Source organism: Crocuta crocuta, unplaced genomic scaffold (assembly GCF_008692635.1).
Source record: "Crocuta crocuta isolate KB4526 unplaced genomic scaffold, BGI_CrCroc_1.0 scaffold142, whole genome shotgun sequence".
Lineage (NCBI taxonomy): Eukaryota > Metazoa > Chordata > Mammalia > Carnivora > Hyaenidae > Crocuta > Crocuta crocuta.
The window spans coordinates 1,116,260-1,134,057 of NW_027528892.1; the positions used below are offsets into that span (position 1 = coordinate 1,116,260).

The 17,798-nt window shown below is 54.1% G+C and overlaps 1 protein-coding gene across 1 annotated transcript in view; it reads right to left on the reverse strand.

Annotated features, from left to right (window-relative positions):
* Window positions 1-7,609: 7,609 nt before the first annotated feature.
* Window positions 7,610-17,798, reverse strand: part of RDH13 (retinol dehydrogenase 13) — a 10,423-nt gene continuing 234 nt past the window's right edge. Inside the window, exons 2-8 of the mRNA XM_077756926.1 lie at window positions 15,110-15,228; window positions 13,458-13,613; window positions 11,736-11,840; window positions 10,575-10,867; window positions 10,368-10,487; window positions 9,663-9,849; window positions 7,610-9,514 (exon numbers count right to left, since the gene is read on the reverse strand). Of these exons, the coding sequence (XP_077613052.1) occupies window positions 9,270-9,514; window positions 9,663-9,849; window positions 10,368-10,487; window positions 10,575-10,867; window positions 11,736-11,840; window positions 13,458-13,613; window positions 15,110-15,228 (1,225 nt within the window). The 3' untranslated portion in view covers window positions 7,610-9,269. The remainder of the gene's footprint in view (window positions 9,515-9,662; window positions 9,850-10,367; window positions 10,488-10,574; window positions 10,868-11,735; window positions 11,841-13,457; window positions 13,614-15,109; window positions 15,229-17,798) is intronic.

Here is a 17,798-nt window from a genome sequence, read left to right on the forward strand (position 1 = left end):
ATGCCAAGGATGGAAATTCCTGCGTCTGTATCTGTATTTTTTTTAATTTTTAATGTCTATTTATTTTTGAGAGAAAGACAAAGAGTGCAAGAGACAGAGTGCAAGCGGGAGAGAGACAGAGAGGGAGACACAGAATCCAAAGCAGGCTCCAGGCTCTGAGCTGCCAGCACAGAACCCAATGTGGGGCTTGAACTCACAAACCATGAGATCATGACCTGACCCGAAGTCAGATGCTTAAACTGACTGAGCCACCCAGGTGCCCCCGTATCAGTATATTGAATAGATGTCATCAGGGAGATTCTGCTCTGGAGAGGTCCCTAATGCTGTAAGGATGGGGACAATTAATGGGAAGACTGCCCCTAAGCATGGTCACAGCTTTGTGCCTTCCCTCCACATTACGGATGGGAGTGTGAAGGTCAGTATGGAGACACTCTCTGGCAGAAAAATTGGGGTAGTTTGTGTATGAGGGAGAGAGAGGGGGAGAGGGAGAGAGAAACAGGAGTCAGAAAGAGGGACACTGAAATTTCCTACGCTTGATACAGTTAGACTGTGACGTGGGGATACAAAACCCTTATGTTCCCTCAGGGGAAGTAAGCCAAGTGCTAGCTCCATAATGTTGGCAAAATATAATTATTTTTGAGAGAGAGGGTGCAAGTGAGCAAGGGGCAGAGAGAGAGAGAATCCCAGGAGAGCCAGGGGGAGAGGGAGAGACAGAGAAATGGATCCCACCCAAGGGGGGCCCCAGCTCACCCATAACGGGACTCAAAATCACGAACTGTGAGATCACGACCTGAGCCAAAGTCAGCCATTTAACCAACCGAGCCACCCAGGTGGCAAAATATAATGAGACAAAATCTCCCGACACAAAAGACGTCTCCACAAAGGTGGAGACGGAGGGAACCGCTTTATCATCGAACAGGTGTTCCAACCAGAACTTGATGCACATACATCACGGACAATGTGCCAAAGGGACGGGGATCACAGCAAGCAGTCTCGTCCGTCCACGTGGCCAAGCAGGTGCGGCTCTTACATCCGGTCTCTCAAGATGAATAATAATTGGTCCTCAGGCTAGAGGACTTGACAGCACCGTGTGTCACACAGAGACGATCCTAAATGTACTGGGTGATTGGGGTGAGCACATGTGTTACCCGGTTGGCTGCAGGCAGAGGAAACACAAACTTCGTCTATATGTCAGGAGAGCTTTGCAACAGGGAGCTGGGCTCCTCGCCCTCCGTCAGGAGCTGGCAGATAGGAATGCCTCTCCCTTGATTTTCACACTCAGGTGCTGGAGAAAGACATTCCCAGATCACAGAGCAGGCAAGGGCTTATTTACCTACTAAAACTTTTTACACACACTTCAAAAATACAAAAAGAACATAGAAGGTTTTTTAAAGCCATCTATGACAAGCCTTCAGCTAACATCATCCTCAACAGGGAAAAACTGAGAGCTTTCCCCCTGAGATCAGGANTGACCCAGCAAAAAAAAAAAAAAGAAAGAAAGAAAGAAAGTTTTTTAAATTAGTTTACTTATTTTGAGAAAGAGAGGGCAGGGGAAGGGCAAAGAGAGGGAGAGAGAGAATCCCAAGCAGGCTCCACACTATCAGCATGAAGCCCAATGTGGGGCTCGAACCCACAAACTGAGAGATCATGACCTGAGCCGAAACCAAGAGTCAGATGCTTAACTGAGCCCCCCGGGCGCCCCCAAACACACAAGTTTTTAAAGAAATGCTCTAAGAAACAAGAGAGACATTTCTCCCCATATGTTCGACAGGGAGAGGTACGCTCTTGATTGTAATTAGCTGCGATTGCCTTCACGAGGTCAGGCCTCCCCAGGCGTCCCGAGGGTCGGCTGCCGATTTGGTGCTAGACCAGCAGCCCGCGCGCCGCCCGCAGCAGCGCCCTGCTGAGCCAGAGCTGCGCCTGGAGAGGCTGGTCTACTGCTCGGGTCCCAGCACTCCGCCTCCGGATCTTCTCCTCTCCGCCCCGGTGAGCCCCGTGCTCTTCTCTGTCCCTGTGAATCTGGCTGCTTTAGAAACCTCATGTAAGTGACACGCGACCGTAATGTGTTCGTGACTGGCTTCTTAGCGCTGTGTGGTCAGGCTCATCCGCGGTACAGCAGGTGTTAGTGCCGCCTCCCCTCGTGAGGCTGAAGAACACTGCACTGTGCCAAGCGACCGCCTTGCCTTTTCCCATTCATGTCTTGGTGGACACGGCGTCCCTCTTGGGGCTGTTGTAAACCTGTGAACCCGGGTAGGGGGGGGGCAGTTCCTCCGTAGCGTGACCCCGAGACCTAGCAGCTCTGCTCTTAGGAGTCTGTCAACTGAGTTTGGGGCTTCTGGCCTCCTGGTTTATTTTGGTGCCTGTGTATTTCTGCAAACGGGCTGGTGCTCCCGGATGATTCGCACGGCCCTTGTTAGATGTGTTCCTAGATAACGCCCGTGGTTGCTTCTGGAAAGGTTTTTGGTACAAGTGTGCCCTCTGGTGCCAGTGGAGTGAGGCACAGCTTCCCGCTCGCGGGCTCGTGCGGGGAGGCGGAGAGTAGGGAGGAAGGTGATGACCTTGATTTTTTTTTTCCCCTTTCTTCTTCAAAAGTCCTAAGCTCCCCCCCCTTTCTCCTTTCCCCCTTCGCCATGCAGTGTCCAAACGGTGCCTCTCTCTGCTCTTAATGTTCACAGGCTGCAGTCAGTGCCCTGAGCTGTCTGAATGCTCTTTTTTATTATTTGCACAACTTTCGCTTCCTCGCGGTGGTTCACACAATTTTCGGCCCAAGAGCACCTGCCTGCCTTTTGTGCGGCTTTCCTCACTGTCTTTGCGGCATCTGGATAATTCCACCATGTGATGAAATCATGTGCAGGTATTTTTAATTTTAAGGATGTGGTAGATCTTTGTGTAGTGATAGGGGAAGATCTTCGAGGTCTATTTCTTGGTAAATGAAGAGAGAAATGCAAAAAGCACACCGCAGGATCCCGCCATGGGTGTGCGTTCTTTCGCTTCTATTTACTGAACTTGATTTTATTCTAGTAATGCGTTCGCGTTGTTCAAATATAGAAACTATGAAGAGAGAGAGCATGAGAGCTTGCTCACTGGGAATCGGTGAGGTTTCCCTTTTTGTTTTACTTGGCGTTGTTTTGAACTGCAGGCATTCTGTTCTGTTCTTTCTCAGGCTAAGATGTGGTTTGGGGCTGTTTTGTCATTCTGCATTGTTTTTATTTTTTCCGTGTATTTATTTTGAAACAAACTTACAGAACAGCTTAAGTATGTTTCTTTTTTAATTATTATTTTTTAATGTTTATTTTTGAGAGAGAGATGAAGCCACAGAATCCAAAGCAGGCCCCAGGCTCTGAGCTGTCAGCACAGAGCGAGAGAGAGAGAGGTTGAGAGAGAGAGAGGTTGAGAAAGAGGGAGAGAGAGATGCAGGGCTCAAACTCACGAACCACGAGATCATGACCTGAGCTTCAGTCCAACACTTAACCGACTGAGTCACCCACGCGCCCATAACATAAAAGTTTATGAATACAGTACAAAGAATTTTTTTCCCTAAACCATTTGAGACTATGTTGCAGACTTGATTCAACTCACCCAAATACTGTTTCCTGCAAACAAGGACTTTCTCCTAGTTAACCACCAGACAGTCATCAAAATGGGGGCATAAAAATTGATCTGCACTGCCTTTGGGCATTATAGGGGAGACCCATACTTACATAATTGTCATAGTCATCAGCTACCCAGAAGGCCTAAAATACTAGGTAAAAATCTTGATCATCCACCGACCCCAAGTGCATGGATTCTCCCCACCTTCTCTCAAGTGCAATCCATCCCAGGTGAGCTGGGATTTGCCACAGGCAAGGAAAGATGCTAGAGGCAAGTGTTGAGGGGAAGGAGCATCGTCTGCAGAGATGCCCACGTAAGAAGGAACGGTGACCTCCGATCAGCAGGTGCTGGTGTCTCCTTGCAAGGGCATCTCGGGAATTTGGGGCTCAAGAGTCTCAGGTGCGTCCCCACAAATGACTGAATCCCAGATCTCAGATGGGCCCCAGGGCTGCGTATTTCATTTCCTTTGAAGGCCTGCACCGTCAGGCTGAGACCCTGGCCTGACCTCAGTGGGGTCTGCCTGAGGCTGCAGCGTGTGCTCTAGAGGACTCTGGATTTTGTGACACGTCTTCAACAGGAAATTGCTGCCCTGGGCCGGTCACTCTGTTCCTACAGTTGGTGTCGCCTTCAGAACAGACTGCCCCTTGCCATTTGCGTCGTTTCCGCGGGGACCTGCCAAGTTCTAAAACCACGGAGTCCCCCAGTGCCTGCCTTTCGCCCACATGCCCTCCCAGTAGCAGAGGGGACAGCAGGCGGCTGTGGCTGGGGCCTGGTTCCACACTGCGGTCATCCGCCGGCAGCTCCTCACGTTCCCAGCCCAGAAAGGGGTCCACACGGGTCTGCACAAGGGGTTCTCTTTCTCTGAAAGCGACTTCCCTCCAGGGGACACTTGGGGATCTGGGCTGTCACACCAGCAGGGGCGCAGGGTGCTACAGGCATCCTGGTGGGTAGAGAGCAGGGATCCCGCTCAACATGCCCCACGGCGCCCACGACGCCCCCTGCCCCACAGCCAAGAATTATCCAAATGCTAACAGCGCTGGTGCTGGGAAGCCTGCTTTTCATCCATTACTTCTTGGCATTCCCGAGGTTGGGGGGAGAGGGGACTTTTTAGGGTTTTAAGGTGAGCACGTGAGCAGAGATAAACCCATTAGACAAAAGAAAGAGAATCCCTTCTCTCTGTCCCACTGGACGGAACACGAAAAAGAAATGATCCAAATGGGCATCTCATGACCCCCAAAGACACTGGACTAGTGGCCTCTGGCTCTTGTAATAAATTCATCCCAACTTGGTGGCTTAAAATAACATCCGGAAGTCCAAAATGAAGGTGTCAGGAGGGCCGTGCAACCTTCAGAGGCTCGAGGGGAGTCTCCGGTGTCTTCTGTGGCAGCTTGCTGGCATCCGGCCCCTCCCTGGTCTGAGGCTGATCGTTCCATTCAGGGCCCTGTCTGCTCACAGCCTTCTCCTCTCTGCTCTGTGTCCCCTCCCCTTCCGTCTCTTGTAAGGACACTTGTCACTGGATTTAGGGCTCCCCACTGCCTGGATAATCGCTGACGATCTCCTCTCGGGATCCTTCACTTCATTTGATCTGCAAAGTAGTTTTTTCCAAACCAGCTCACATTCACAGGTACTGAGGGCTCAGATTTGGACAGACCGTTCAGGGCTTCATGCTTCGGCGGCGAGAGGCCCGGCCGTGGCATGAGGTTGACCCTGGTTCCGTGGCCGAATAGGCAGAAGGTGGGTTGACCGTGTCACTGAGCCCAAAGCCTGCCTTACATCTGGCTTCCGTGCTTAGGACTGGGGTGAAAACCAGCCCAGCTCACATACCGTGGATTTGCTCCCACAGCAGACACGGGAAGCACACAGATCCTGCCGAGTTCCCGAGGCCCACACAGCAGTGTGGAGGGTTTGACACCGCCTTGGGTTTCTTTTAAAAATTAACAAACGAAACAAAACTCATCCCAAAGCCTCACCCTCACGATCAGTTCCTCGATCGGCTTGTTACGTTGTCACAATCCCTTTTCTGGACTTGTGTGGGTTTGAAGGGTTTTTTTAGGGCAGTTGTGATGCTCTTTCATCTCTCTGGGGCTGTTTACGGTCACGGGCCACCTCAAAGCCTTCAGGAGAGTAAGCAGGGGGTTCATGATTTGTGAGTCGACCGTTGTGGTCCTTGTGGCTTCTCGATTCCGGAAAGGAAGCGGATGTTGGTTGGGAGGGTTTGTGGCCACAACCAGCCCCAAGCCGCCCTATCTGTGCAAACGCCAGATCTCTGTGGGAGCGGCCCCCACAGTGGGCCGGGCTTCACGCTCCTTCCATTTAGGCCCGTACCCCCCACAATGTGGGCTCCGAATCAGGCTGGATCCCAACTCTTTTTGCCAAGGCACTCCAGGGTTCGTTGGCTGGTTGGTTTTAAGTAAACTCTACGCCGAGTGGGGCCCGAACTCACAACCCTAAGATCAGGAGTCTCACACTCTTCCGACTGAGTCAGGTGGGCGCCTCCCCAGGTCATGTTGTGTTTTTTTTAAGAGCTAGTAGTGGGGAGTTAGTGGTAACATCTCATTTCATTTGACCTCCTTGCCACACTGATGATGCTGTCTGCTTTTATAGAAACAGAGGGGATTTGGTGGGAAGCGTCCAGGGAAGCGCACGGTCCTGGGAAAGGCTGCGGAAGAGGGCTGTGAAGATGGGGTGCTGGAGAGAACAGTGGCTGCTCCGAGTCCGGAGAACCTGTTATTTTATGCAGCAAAGGGGCACTGACGGGGCAGATGGAAGTGTTGCTCATGAGGTGGCATAAAGGAGAGAGGTGGCTCTGGACCACTGGGCGGGCGAACAGCCTCACAAAGTTCCCTAAAAGGGGGGTGGGGGGGTGGAGAGGGAGAGCCAGAAAGATGGCTGTGTGATCACTTGGCCTGTGATTGCGGGCCATGAGGTGCGGAATGTGGGGGCCCCTAGAAGAGGGAAAAGGCAGGAAGCAGATTCTCCCCTTGAGCCTCCAGAAGGAACACAGCCCTGGTGACATTTTGACCTTAGCCCAGAGACCCATTCCGGACTTGTGATCTCCAGAACTCTAAGAGAATAGCATGTATTGTGTGAGCCACCCAGTCTGGGCTCATCTGTTGCCGCCCTACAAAGCTAGTAGATAGGAGTCGGCGTGCAGGGGCCAGGAGCCGACAGACACCTTTGGAACAAACGTCATCAGTCATCTGTCCTGGAGTCAGCCCCATCCAGAGCCAAATTCAAGGAGAGGGTCTGGTTGGTCTTGCTCGAAGCACCTCCACATGCCCGCTCCCCAGACCTGCAGAGACAAGGGATCCTGATGGACAGAGCCACCAAAGCCGGACAGCAGGGGGCCAGGAAGTCCGGCGGGAGCCTCTGCGTTGGGGAGCGCGTCCCCAGAGATGGCACAGCTCTGCGCCCATTGCCCTTTGCATCTCTGCTGCTGAGTTACTGGCCTCACCGATGATCGAATCACAAAATCACAGACAAACCCAAACTGAAGCACTTTCTGTAAGACACCTGGCCAGGGCTCTTCAGATGTGTCCCACGGAAGCACGAGAAAGACAGTTCAGTCTAAAGCGCATTAAGGAGACAGGACAAGCAATATAACGTGATTCTGGGTTGGATCCTGGGACAGAAAAGAATTGTGGTGGTTTTCCTTTGCACTGTAAAGGATAAGACTTCAGTGCTGCAGATTAGATACGAGATACCAGCATCATCAGTATTTTCTGGATTTTGACCATTGTATTGTGGTTGTGTGAGCAAATACCATCACCTCTGGGCAAATCCTACACATATACTTAGAGAACCAGAGGTTTTGAGGTTATGAGCAGACAGTACCAGGGACTCTGAAATACAGAGAACAAATTGAGGGTTGCTGGAGGGGTATTTGGGAAGGGAAGGGTGGGCTAAATGTGCAAGGGGCATTAAGAACACTGGTTGGGAAAAGCACTGGGTGTCATGTGAGTGATGAATCACTAAATTCTATTCCTGAAATCATTATTACACTGTATGTGAACTAACCTGGATATAAAAAATTTTTAACGTTTATTTTTGAGAGAGAGAGGGAGGGAGTGTGTGAGCGGGGGAGGGGCAGAGAGAGGGGGAGACACAGAATCCGAAGCAGACTCCAGGCTCTGAGCTGGCTGTCAGCACAGAGTCCGACGCGAGGCTTGAACGCAGAAAACATGAGACCATGACTTGAGCTGAAGTCGGACTCTTAGAGTCAGCCAGGTGCCCCAGATGTAAATTTTTAAAAAATAAAAAAAGTATTTTCCCTGATCTCACAGGGACAAATACATAGACTGTATGAGGAAACACACGTGTGCATGTATGTACGTGTGTATGTGAGGGGTATGCATCCCTGTGGTGGACAGGCTCTTGGGGTAACCCCCCGACATGATGCCACCTCCTGGTGTTCACACCTGCTCCTGGATTGCTCCACTGAGGCCTCAGTTCCTCTCTCCCAGCCACTTGGAGGTCCCCACAGGACAGCTCACAGCTCCATCGGGGCGGGGCGAGGGCCGGGGGTGCAGATGCGGGTCAGCAGCCGAACCACAGAACCCGGCGTAGGCTTTGCTCCGTTCTTTCTGCTGGAAGCGAGTGCTAGGCCCAGCCCTCTCTCAGAGGGGAAGAAGGACATGAACGGGGGGTGGGGACCGTTGGGTCCATGCTGGAAGGTGCCACCCAGAGTCCGTTCCCCCCAACCACATCCTTCGACCGTTGTGCTCTGATGTGGTACCAGAAAGAAAAACCCCTGTATTCATAATGCTTCGGGGCATCTTTAATTCTGCCTTTCCTTCCGTCCCCTCCCTCGGGGTTGGCATTAGGGGCACAATCATCCGCTGCTGTTCTGTGGACGTGGACAGCATCCCTGGCCTCCCCAAGTATCTCAAATGTCACCTTTTTTTTTTTTTTTAATGTTCAAGTATTTGGATCTTGAGTACTGAGCCTTTTGGTGCCAGCAAGGAGCGCACAGCTGCCCCTCCCCGAGCCGGACGAGAACTCCTTCACCACCATACCATCCTGTGAGGTAGTCAAGTTACTCTGCACATTCTACAGTGGGAGAAACCGAGGCTCAGAGAGGTGACTGAGGGTGTGCAGGGTCCCATGGGGAACCATGAACCTGACCCTGTCTGGCTGACAGCTTTTCCACTGGCCGTACAGTTCTGCACCGTGGGCACCACTGACTCTCCTGCCATGGCCACACCGGGGGGGAGCGGACTCCTCCCTCAGCAGCTCCCAGTTACATGCACAAGGCAGGTGTCTGACGGCCCCGCGCACCTGCCGGCCAGTGGGCCAGGTGTGCACCTGCAGCTGGGTCCACTGTGCCTGAGAAGAGAAACAAGAGCCACTAGCGGCCCCTACCGGACGGTGTGGGCATAGCAGCCGGCGTTCCTTGAGCGATAATGCCGTCTAGGGGGTGCTGCGGGCACGAGCACCAGCACTGGTGGGCCTTGGGGCTCCTGTGGTGTCAATAGTAACACCTAGACCGGACGTGGGCATGGTAGTCAACATTCCTTGACCAACACTGCCACCTAGAGGGTGACGTAGGTGTAGCAGCCAGAATTCCTTGGGCAACACTGCCACCTAGAGGGTGCTGCAGACAGAGCAGCCAGCCTCGGCCTGGCTGTGCATCCTGGTAATTCAGCTTCCCACGTGGTTTTCACACCTGGTCCCAGAGGCTATTCGTCGAGGGGCTGTCCCCTCACAGAGGAGCCACGGGACATCTCCAGGCCCACCAGGCGAGCACTTTCAGCCCAAAGCCTCTGGGCTACCTCCTCATCCTCAGCTTCCGGGGCTGGAGCCTTCTCTTTGAGTCCATCGAAGTACTTTCCGGAAACGCCCTCCAGTTCCTCTGCCACGGCCAGGTACGTGCTGGTCTGGGCTGCCAGCTGGGGGCTCTTGACCAGCAGCCAGAAGATGGGCCCTGCAATCGGCCCACAGAGCATTCAGTCCATGCACCTTCTGAGAGGAGGATACAGACGGCCCAACTCCACCACCAGCCTGCCCAGGGCCCACAGAGGCCACAAGTCGGACCGCAGGCCCACACAGCCCACCTCCAGGCCTTTGCTTACCGAGGGTGAAGCTGGAGAAGGCAGAGCTGTGCATGCCCGTGTGTCTGCCCAGCTCCGTCCTGGCCACGCCGGGGTGCAGAGCATTGACAGTCACGCCTGTGCCTGAAGGGGAGGGAAGAGAGGGGCAAGGGGGGGAGCAGACACCACGTTCACTCCCACCCGGAAGGCTGAGGCCGCCCACCCTTGGCTAGGCCCGTCCCATTCTGTGTCCTCCCCTTGAATCCAAATCCACATCACCCCTCTTGCTCGGAAACTTCCACATCAAGTAGTTTCATCTTACAAAGCAGCTCTGTTGATGTTGATGGGGGCTCGGTCGATTAAGCATCAGACTTCAGCTCAGGTCATGATCTCACAGTTTGTGGTTGGAGCCCCGCATCGGGCTCCGTGCTGACAGCTCAGAGCCTGGAGCCCGCTTTGGCTTCTGTGTCTCCCTCTCTCTCTCTGTTCCTCCCCCACCCATGCTCTGTCTCTCAAGAATGGATAAACGTTAAAAAAAATTTTTTTTAACTAAAAAAAAACAAAAAAACCCCCAGCTCTGTTGCATAACTGCCTAGATAGAGCAGGGCTCCCCAAACCTGAGCATATGTAAAAATCACCCGGAGGGCCTGAGCTACCCCAGCTGCCGGGCTCCTCCACCTCCCCACCCCCCCACCCCCTGGCATAGGAAGCCTTGGCTCGGGGTGGGGCCTGAAATGCTACAGTTACGGTCAGCTCCCGGCTGAGTGGACGCGGCTGGTCCACGATGCTCTCTGAGAAGCAAGTGCACAGGGCAGACTCCAACGTCAGCCCCGCGGACGCCGAGGTCGGATCGTTCTTTCTCGCGTCCTGGGCCACGTGGCAGCAGCTACGCTCACCCCACCTCCGCTGCCCAAACTATCTTCAGGTACTGCCTAATGTCTCCGGGGGCTCCACCCGCCCGCGGCTGAGAAGCGCTAGCCCGGGCACCGGAGGCCTGGATGGCGGTGCAGGAGGAGCGGGGAAGAAGGCGGATGGCTCAGCGGCGTCCGCTCCGGCGCCGGGGAGCAGGGCNACGGCCAGCTTGCTCTGGCAGTAGGCCGCCTTCGTGTCGTACTCCCTCCTCTCCCAGTTCAAGTCCTCGAAGTCTATGTGGCCCGCAACGTGCGCCAAGGACGAGAGGTTGATGATGCGCGAAGGGGCCGAGGCTTTCAGCTTGTCGAGCAGCAAGTTGGTCAAAAGAAAGTGACCTGGATGAAGGACGACACGGAGTTCTGCCTGAATCCTCACCTGGCGCGCAGGACCGTCCTGAGGACGCTGCCTCGTGTGACCCTCCCAGGACCCCGTGGCTCTGGGCCGGGGCCAGTGCCGGCCCCAGGGGGCCTCTGGCAACGTCTGGAGGCTGCGGTCAGCACAACCGCAGACACAGCAGGGAGGCGCCACGGCCACCGGGCGGGTGGACGCCGGGCCTCTGCGCGCAGGGCAGCCCCGCAGGAAAGAACCATCCCGCCGACCTCCTCAAGGTCAGCCGCGGAGCCGACCTCGCCGTCTCCCCAGACCCTTCCGCCAAATGCTTCCGCCATTTCTCCTTCCGTCATAGAATTTTGGAGCTGTGCGCAGGGCTGCCCACTGGAGGACTACATTTCCCAGACTCCCTTGCACCGGAATCAGGTCATGTGACTGGGTCCCAGCCAATAGGACACCGAATAATAGTCATGTGAGTTATGACCCTTCTAGACCTCAGCTTGTGGTCTTACTTAGAGGGGTCTTTGGAAAGGCGGTCAAGTGAAAATGAGGTCATGAGGGTAGGCCCTAATCCAGCGCCTGGCGCCTGCCCAGTATCTATTTCCTCCTCACCCCTGTTCCGTTCAGCAGAGTAACTGAAGGACAGACAGACCGGAGGACAGAAGGGGTCAGAAGGCCAAGAGGCGGAGGGAGGATCTGAAGGACTAGCGGGGCACCCAGCCGTGAGCAGGCAACTCCGAGCTGCCGGTGACCCCACAGGGGCCGCCCCGCTGCCCTTGAGTGAGGAGGACCCCCGCCCTCCCACGGGGGCCCCACGGGGGCCCCCATCCACGTCCCAGGCCGAAGCTGACCCCGCGCAGCCCGCGGCCTCACCCAGGTGGTTAACGCCAAACTGCATCTCAAAGCCGTCCTCGGTGGTCCAGTGGGGGCACCGCATCACAGCCGCGTTGTTGACCAGGATGTGCACGCGCTCCTCCTCTGCAGGACGGGGTGAGGGCAAACGCGTCAGCCCCACGCCTGCGTGGAGCTCGGGCACGGCTCGGTGGACAGCACCCCCTACCCTGGGCTGAGCAGTGTCCCCCAGACATTCACGCGCACCCGGAGCCTGCGAACGCAGCCTGACTTCGCAGAGTCTTTGCAAAAGTTATCCAGTTAAGATAAGGTCGTCCTGGGGCCCTAACCCAGCAGGACTCGGGGGGACGCGCGGGGGGAATGTGCCGTCGGGACACAATCAGAGACACAGCGATGCGGCTTCGAGGACCGAGGGCCACCAGCAGAAGCTGAAAGACGCAGGAGGGACCGTCCTGTCTCAGGCAGCGCCACCCTGCTGAGCCCTGGATCCCGGACTTTGGGCCTCCACACCCCTGAAGAGACTGGTCTCCAGCCAGTCCGTCTGCTCTACTCAGCGACGGCAGCAGGTCACAGATAGGCCCCCACCTGCATCTTGGAGACGTTTCCTGGAAAGGGAAGAGGTCACATCTGCAGGGGCCTCGGGGCCTGAAACTGGGGGCTACTCGTGGGAACCCCAGCTCGGGGTTAGCCAGCGCCGCACCCAATTCCCAGCCCTGCCTCTCCACAGGCACAAGCAGCCGTCCCTCCCCGGGCCTGTTTCCTCATCTGTAAAATGGGATGAATGACAGCACCGTCTCCCTGCATCCGTCAGAAGGCGTCTGGGAGCCAGCGGCAGGGAGAGGGTTGCCTGTACCCCGGTCTGTACTTTCTCAACGTTCCATCCCACAAAGGTCATTCCTGCTCTCAAACCTAAGGATGTAAGCCAGTTCTGAGAACATCTGGTGAGAAGCAAAGCCAGAGAGTCACGAGCGTGACAAAGTGCAGAAAAATGCCAGCCTCATCCCCGGACCTGCAGAAAGCAGCCCCCAGCAAAGGCAGTGTGAGCGCCGGGTACTCTGTGCTGTGCCGCATCGTCATGGCCGCGTCCCACCCAGGGGACCGGGCACAGAGCCTGGCTCTGACTCCTCTCTGCGTCCCGGGCGTCACCTGTCACCCAGGAGAGCCAGTGAGCCTCGGGAACCCGGGGTGGGTCAGCACCATCCCCTTCAGCAGGCTCGCTCCTCCGCCATCTCCCTGCCCATCCAACCTCATGGGCCTCTGTGTCTCGGACGATCTAATGCCGGAGGAGTTTGTTTTCCAACAGAGCAAACCTCTCCTGGAAAGGACCAGGCTAAATACTCTTGGCTTTGCGGCCCATACAGTCTGTCTCTAAGACAGACTCTGCCGTCGCAGGACTAACACGGGCACAGGTGATCCAGAAACTAACAGGCATGACTGTGTGCCAATAAAACTTTATTTGCAGACACAGACATTTGAATTCCATACAATGTCCACATATCCAGAAAGATCACTCTCTTGATTTCTCCCAACCATTTACGTAAATGGTTGAAATGTAAGATATGCTAACGTGACAATATCAGAAAAGAAGAAAAATGTATCTTCACCCGCAGACGGCGGCACCTGTCCAAAACCACGGGCCACGGCCTGCCGACACCACGCCCTAGGACCTGCCTGGTTTCATTCCCTCCTCCCAACCCAGCCACCCACGGCCTCGCCCCACAGGGCCGGCGTCCTCCCTCCTACCTTCAATGATCTTCGCTGCGAACTCTCGGATGGACTTGAGGGAGGCCAAGTCCAGGTGCCGGGCGTTGACGTGGTGATTAAGGGTCTCCCTGCGAATGTCCTTTGCTGCCGCCTCACACTTCTCCATGTCCCGACAGGCCAGAATGATGTTGCCTCCTGGAAGCCCAGGCCAGGATAAAGAATATTAAAAAAAATTTCTTTTTAACGTTTATTTATTTTTGAGAAAGAGAGAGAGAGAGACAGAGCGCGAGTGGAGGAGGAGCAGAGAGAGGGAGACACAGAATCTGAAGCAGCTCCAGGCTCTGAGCTGTCAGCACAGAGCCCAATGCAGGGCTCAAACCCTCGAGCCGTGAGATCATGACCTGAGCCATGGTCAGACTGAGCCACCCAGGTGCCCCATATAAAGAGTATTTTTAAAATTCTCCCCTCAAAGGATGCCTCAGTGGCTCAGTCAGTTAAGTGTCCAACTCTTAATTTCAGCTTAGATGATCTCATGGTTCATGGGTTCGAGCTCCACATCGGGCTCTGTGCTGACACTTCAGAAGCTGCTTGGGATTCTCTCTCTCCCTCTCTCTGACCCTCCCCAGTACGCACGCTCTTTCAAAATAAATAAAAATTTTTAAGAGATAGATAGGTAAATTATGCATCGTGTGGATTAAATTTCAATACAGCCATAAAAAAAATTAGAAAAATAACAAAAACCAGGGATCGGAGAAGAACAGGCAGCCATGCTGTGGACCACGTGGGTATGCGTGGCTTACCTGCCCGCCACTGGGCCCCGCTGCCCCTCACGCAGTCCACAGGGGAGCTCATCGGACCCTGGATCCGGTCATCCTCTGCTGCCTCCGGGCCCTCAGGACTGCGCTGGGTGTGTCCACCCAATTTCTCCTCTCACCCTTTCCTGGGAGGAGGAGCATGTGCCCCCTGCNTGGGGGGGGGGGGGGGCCCCCCATCACGGCCCCCACCGCTCTGACCTCGGGGGTGGACAGGCAGCCCCTGCCTGGCCCGTCAAGCCCACAGAAAGTTCCCAATCTCCCACCGCCCTCACTCCTGCCCCGCCACCGCCTTCCTGCCCCCAACCAGTGGCGGCTCTGGTCCTCCGGCAGCTCAAACCCAAGTCCTTGACTCCTCCTTTCCCGGTGCCTGACGCAGCAGGAAACCCACCGCTCCTAACGTGGAAGGAGATCTTCACGTGCTGGGAGGGGCACCCCTCCTACATGGACTTCCTCCAGGACCCTGGTCCGACCACGAGAAAAACACTGAACGGACCCACATCTAGGGGCCTCTACAAAACGCCTGACCAGTAAGCCTGCAGGAGCCCAAAGCAGATCCTGACCCCCAACCCCTGACCCAGGTCCCAACCCAGCCATCAGGACGGAGTCAACTACCGTAAGGAAGCACAAGGCCGATGCAAAGAGAAAAGCTCCCCCAGAAACTGCTGGCGGTCCACAGCCTCCTCTGAGACCCAGAGCCCCCCTCACCGCGTTCAGAGATGAACCTTTGTGGCGTATGCGGACGTGACTTTGGCTTCTGCCACTTGCCACCTGGACGACCAGATGGCCTTCCCATCCCCCAGGGAAGCAAGGCCTCCAGCACCAGACCTCACACCCCAAGCCGCGGGCAGAGGAAGCAGGTGCCCACCGGGACCTCACCTCTCCTGGCCAGCTCCAAGGCGGTCTGCTTGCCGATGCCCGTGTTGGCGCCGGTCACAATGACGGTCTTCCCAAGAATGTTGGCCTTGCTGGGACAGGACCCTCCGGCGACATAGTCTCTGCAGGTGAGAAGTGACATGGTCAGCTGTCTGTCCACACCCTCGCTGCAGGTGCCCCCAACTATTAGGCTCTTGGGCAAATGACCCCACTGGGCTTGTGTTCCGCAAACCGAAAGACAGTAAGGACATGTGGTAACTGCGTGGGGGCCGCTGTGATGTCACAGGTAAAGGGCTCAGCATGGCCCGCCATGGGGAAGCCCCCACGAGAGTCGGTACTTGATGAAGACCCGCTGTATTCGTTTGCTGTGGGCGCTGGAACGAATCACCCCGAGCTCGGGGGAGTTCAGACTCTGCTCGTGTAACCTAGGGCTCTGCAGGCAGGAGCCGAGCTCACTGGGTGAGGGCAGAGCTGTGTTCCTTCTGAAGGCTCTAGGACAGAGGCTTGTCCCAGGCCTTTTCCGGCTTCTAGAGGTGCCCGCTGGCTCGTGGCTCCCCCTGTCTCCAAAGTCAGCGGGACAACGTCTGCAAGTCCCTGACTCGGAAGGACCACTGTGATGGCGCTGGGCCCACCTCCTCATCTCAGGCTCCTCGCCTCCATAGCATCCGCAAAGCCCCCTTTGACAGGTAAAGGAACATTCACAGGCTCTGAGCATTAGGACACGCACATCTTGGGGGGGGGGTATATTCTTTACCCATATCCCACAGAGGCCAAATACTGGAAACAACTGAATGTCACCAAGAGGGGACTGGCCAAATAATGCCACCTCCATGAGAAGGGAGCTGTACAACACGGAAACCACCAGCCACCTGGGGCTACGTTTTTATTTAAATTAAAAATAGGGGCACCTATGGGGCACCCGGTTGAGTTTCAGACTTCGGCTCAGGTCATGATCTCATGGTTTGTGGGTTCGAGCCCTGTGTCAGGCTCTGTGCTGACAGCTCGAAGCCTGGAGCCTGTTTCGGATTCTGCGTCTCCCTCTCTCTCTGCCCCTCCCCTGCTCATGCTGTCTGTCTCTCAAAAATAAGTTTAAAAAACATTAAAAAAAAATAGGGGCACCTGGCTAGCTCAGTTGGAAAAGCAAACGACTCTTGATCTTGGGGTCGTGAGTTTGACCCCCATGTTGGGTGCAGAGATTACTTAAATAAACTTTTTAAAAAAATAATTAATTAAAAATAGTCATACTTTCCCCCCGGGGCACTCAGCTATCTTTCGTTCTTCCTGTTCCATGCTGTCACTTTATTATTATTACTATTTTTAGTTTTTCAGGACTGAAAGACAACACTATGAATAAAAATAAAAACAGTATGAATGAATTTTATTACAAAGAATTATTTCCATTAAAAAAAAACTATTTCCATTTTCTAGAACTTCCAAAACAGTTAATATTACAGAGTTCAATGAATTATAAATACCAAATCAGGCCAAGTACATGAAAAAGATCAGAAGCAAGTTCAAACTGAAACCTCATCACAGCTCAAGCATATAAACCCAAAAAATTATTCAAAGAGATTTACACTCTATGTTAAATTCCCTTAAAAAAAAAAAAAGGTATTTCAATATTCCAATGACTTTCAGACCTCCCAGACAATCTCTTGTATTGTGTAACTGTAATACAATTATATATTGCTTGGGTGCCTGGGTGGCTCAGTCAGTTAAGCGTCCGACTCTTGATTTTGGCTCAGGTCACGATCTCAGGTCTTGAGATCAAGCCCTTCTGCAGATTCTGTGCTGAGCATGGAGCCTGGTTAGGATTCTCTTCCTTCTTGCTGCCCCTCCCCCACTTGCACACCACTCCCTCTCTCAAAAATAAATACACATTTTTTAAAATTATATATTGCTGGGCACCTGGGTGGCTCAGTCATTAAGCATCTGACTTCGGCTCAGGTCATGAGCGTGTGAGTTTGAGTCCCACGTGACATGAGCTCGAGGCCCTCTTGATATGAATTCGATCCCCACTTTGAGCCCTGCTTCTCTCCTCTCTCTCTCTGTCTCTTGCTCACTTCTGCTCTCTCTCTAGCTCTCTATAAAAAAAAAAATTATATATTGCTAAGTTTTAATTGTGGTAAGAACACTTAACATGATTTCCACCCTCTTAATAAGCGTACAATACAATACCATATTAACTACAGGCATAATGCTGTATACATAAGTGCTATCTATGTAAGTGCTATAGTAACGAACAGCACAAATATAAAACACTCCCATCAGCGCAGGAAACTCTCCGGAGCAGTGTTGCTAAGGAATATTGGGTTGGCTGGGTTTTCTGTGGGGTTTTTTAGTGAGTTTGCCTGGGCGAGCCACGTATATAACCCATGCAATACCATCTGGTCGTGCACTGTGTTGGGCAACTCAGTTTGCATCTCTGATTTCGGATAAGAGAGCTTAAGGTGGCACACATTTTCCTTGCACCGGGGCCAGCACGTGACTACGGAGACTGCTCAATAAAGTATCTACAGTACGGATTCAGTAATCAACGACAAATACGGAAGCAACTAGACCGGCAGGTTCCCAAGGGCCCGGATCCGCCCCTTCCAGTGGGGTGACCTTGGGCCGTGACCTGCCCTCGGGGGCCTACCTAGGTTTGCCCCCCAACACTGTCTGGGAGCGGGGCTGGGCGGGGGAGCTGGCC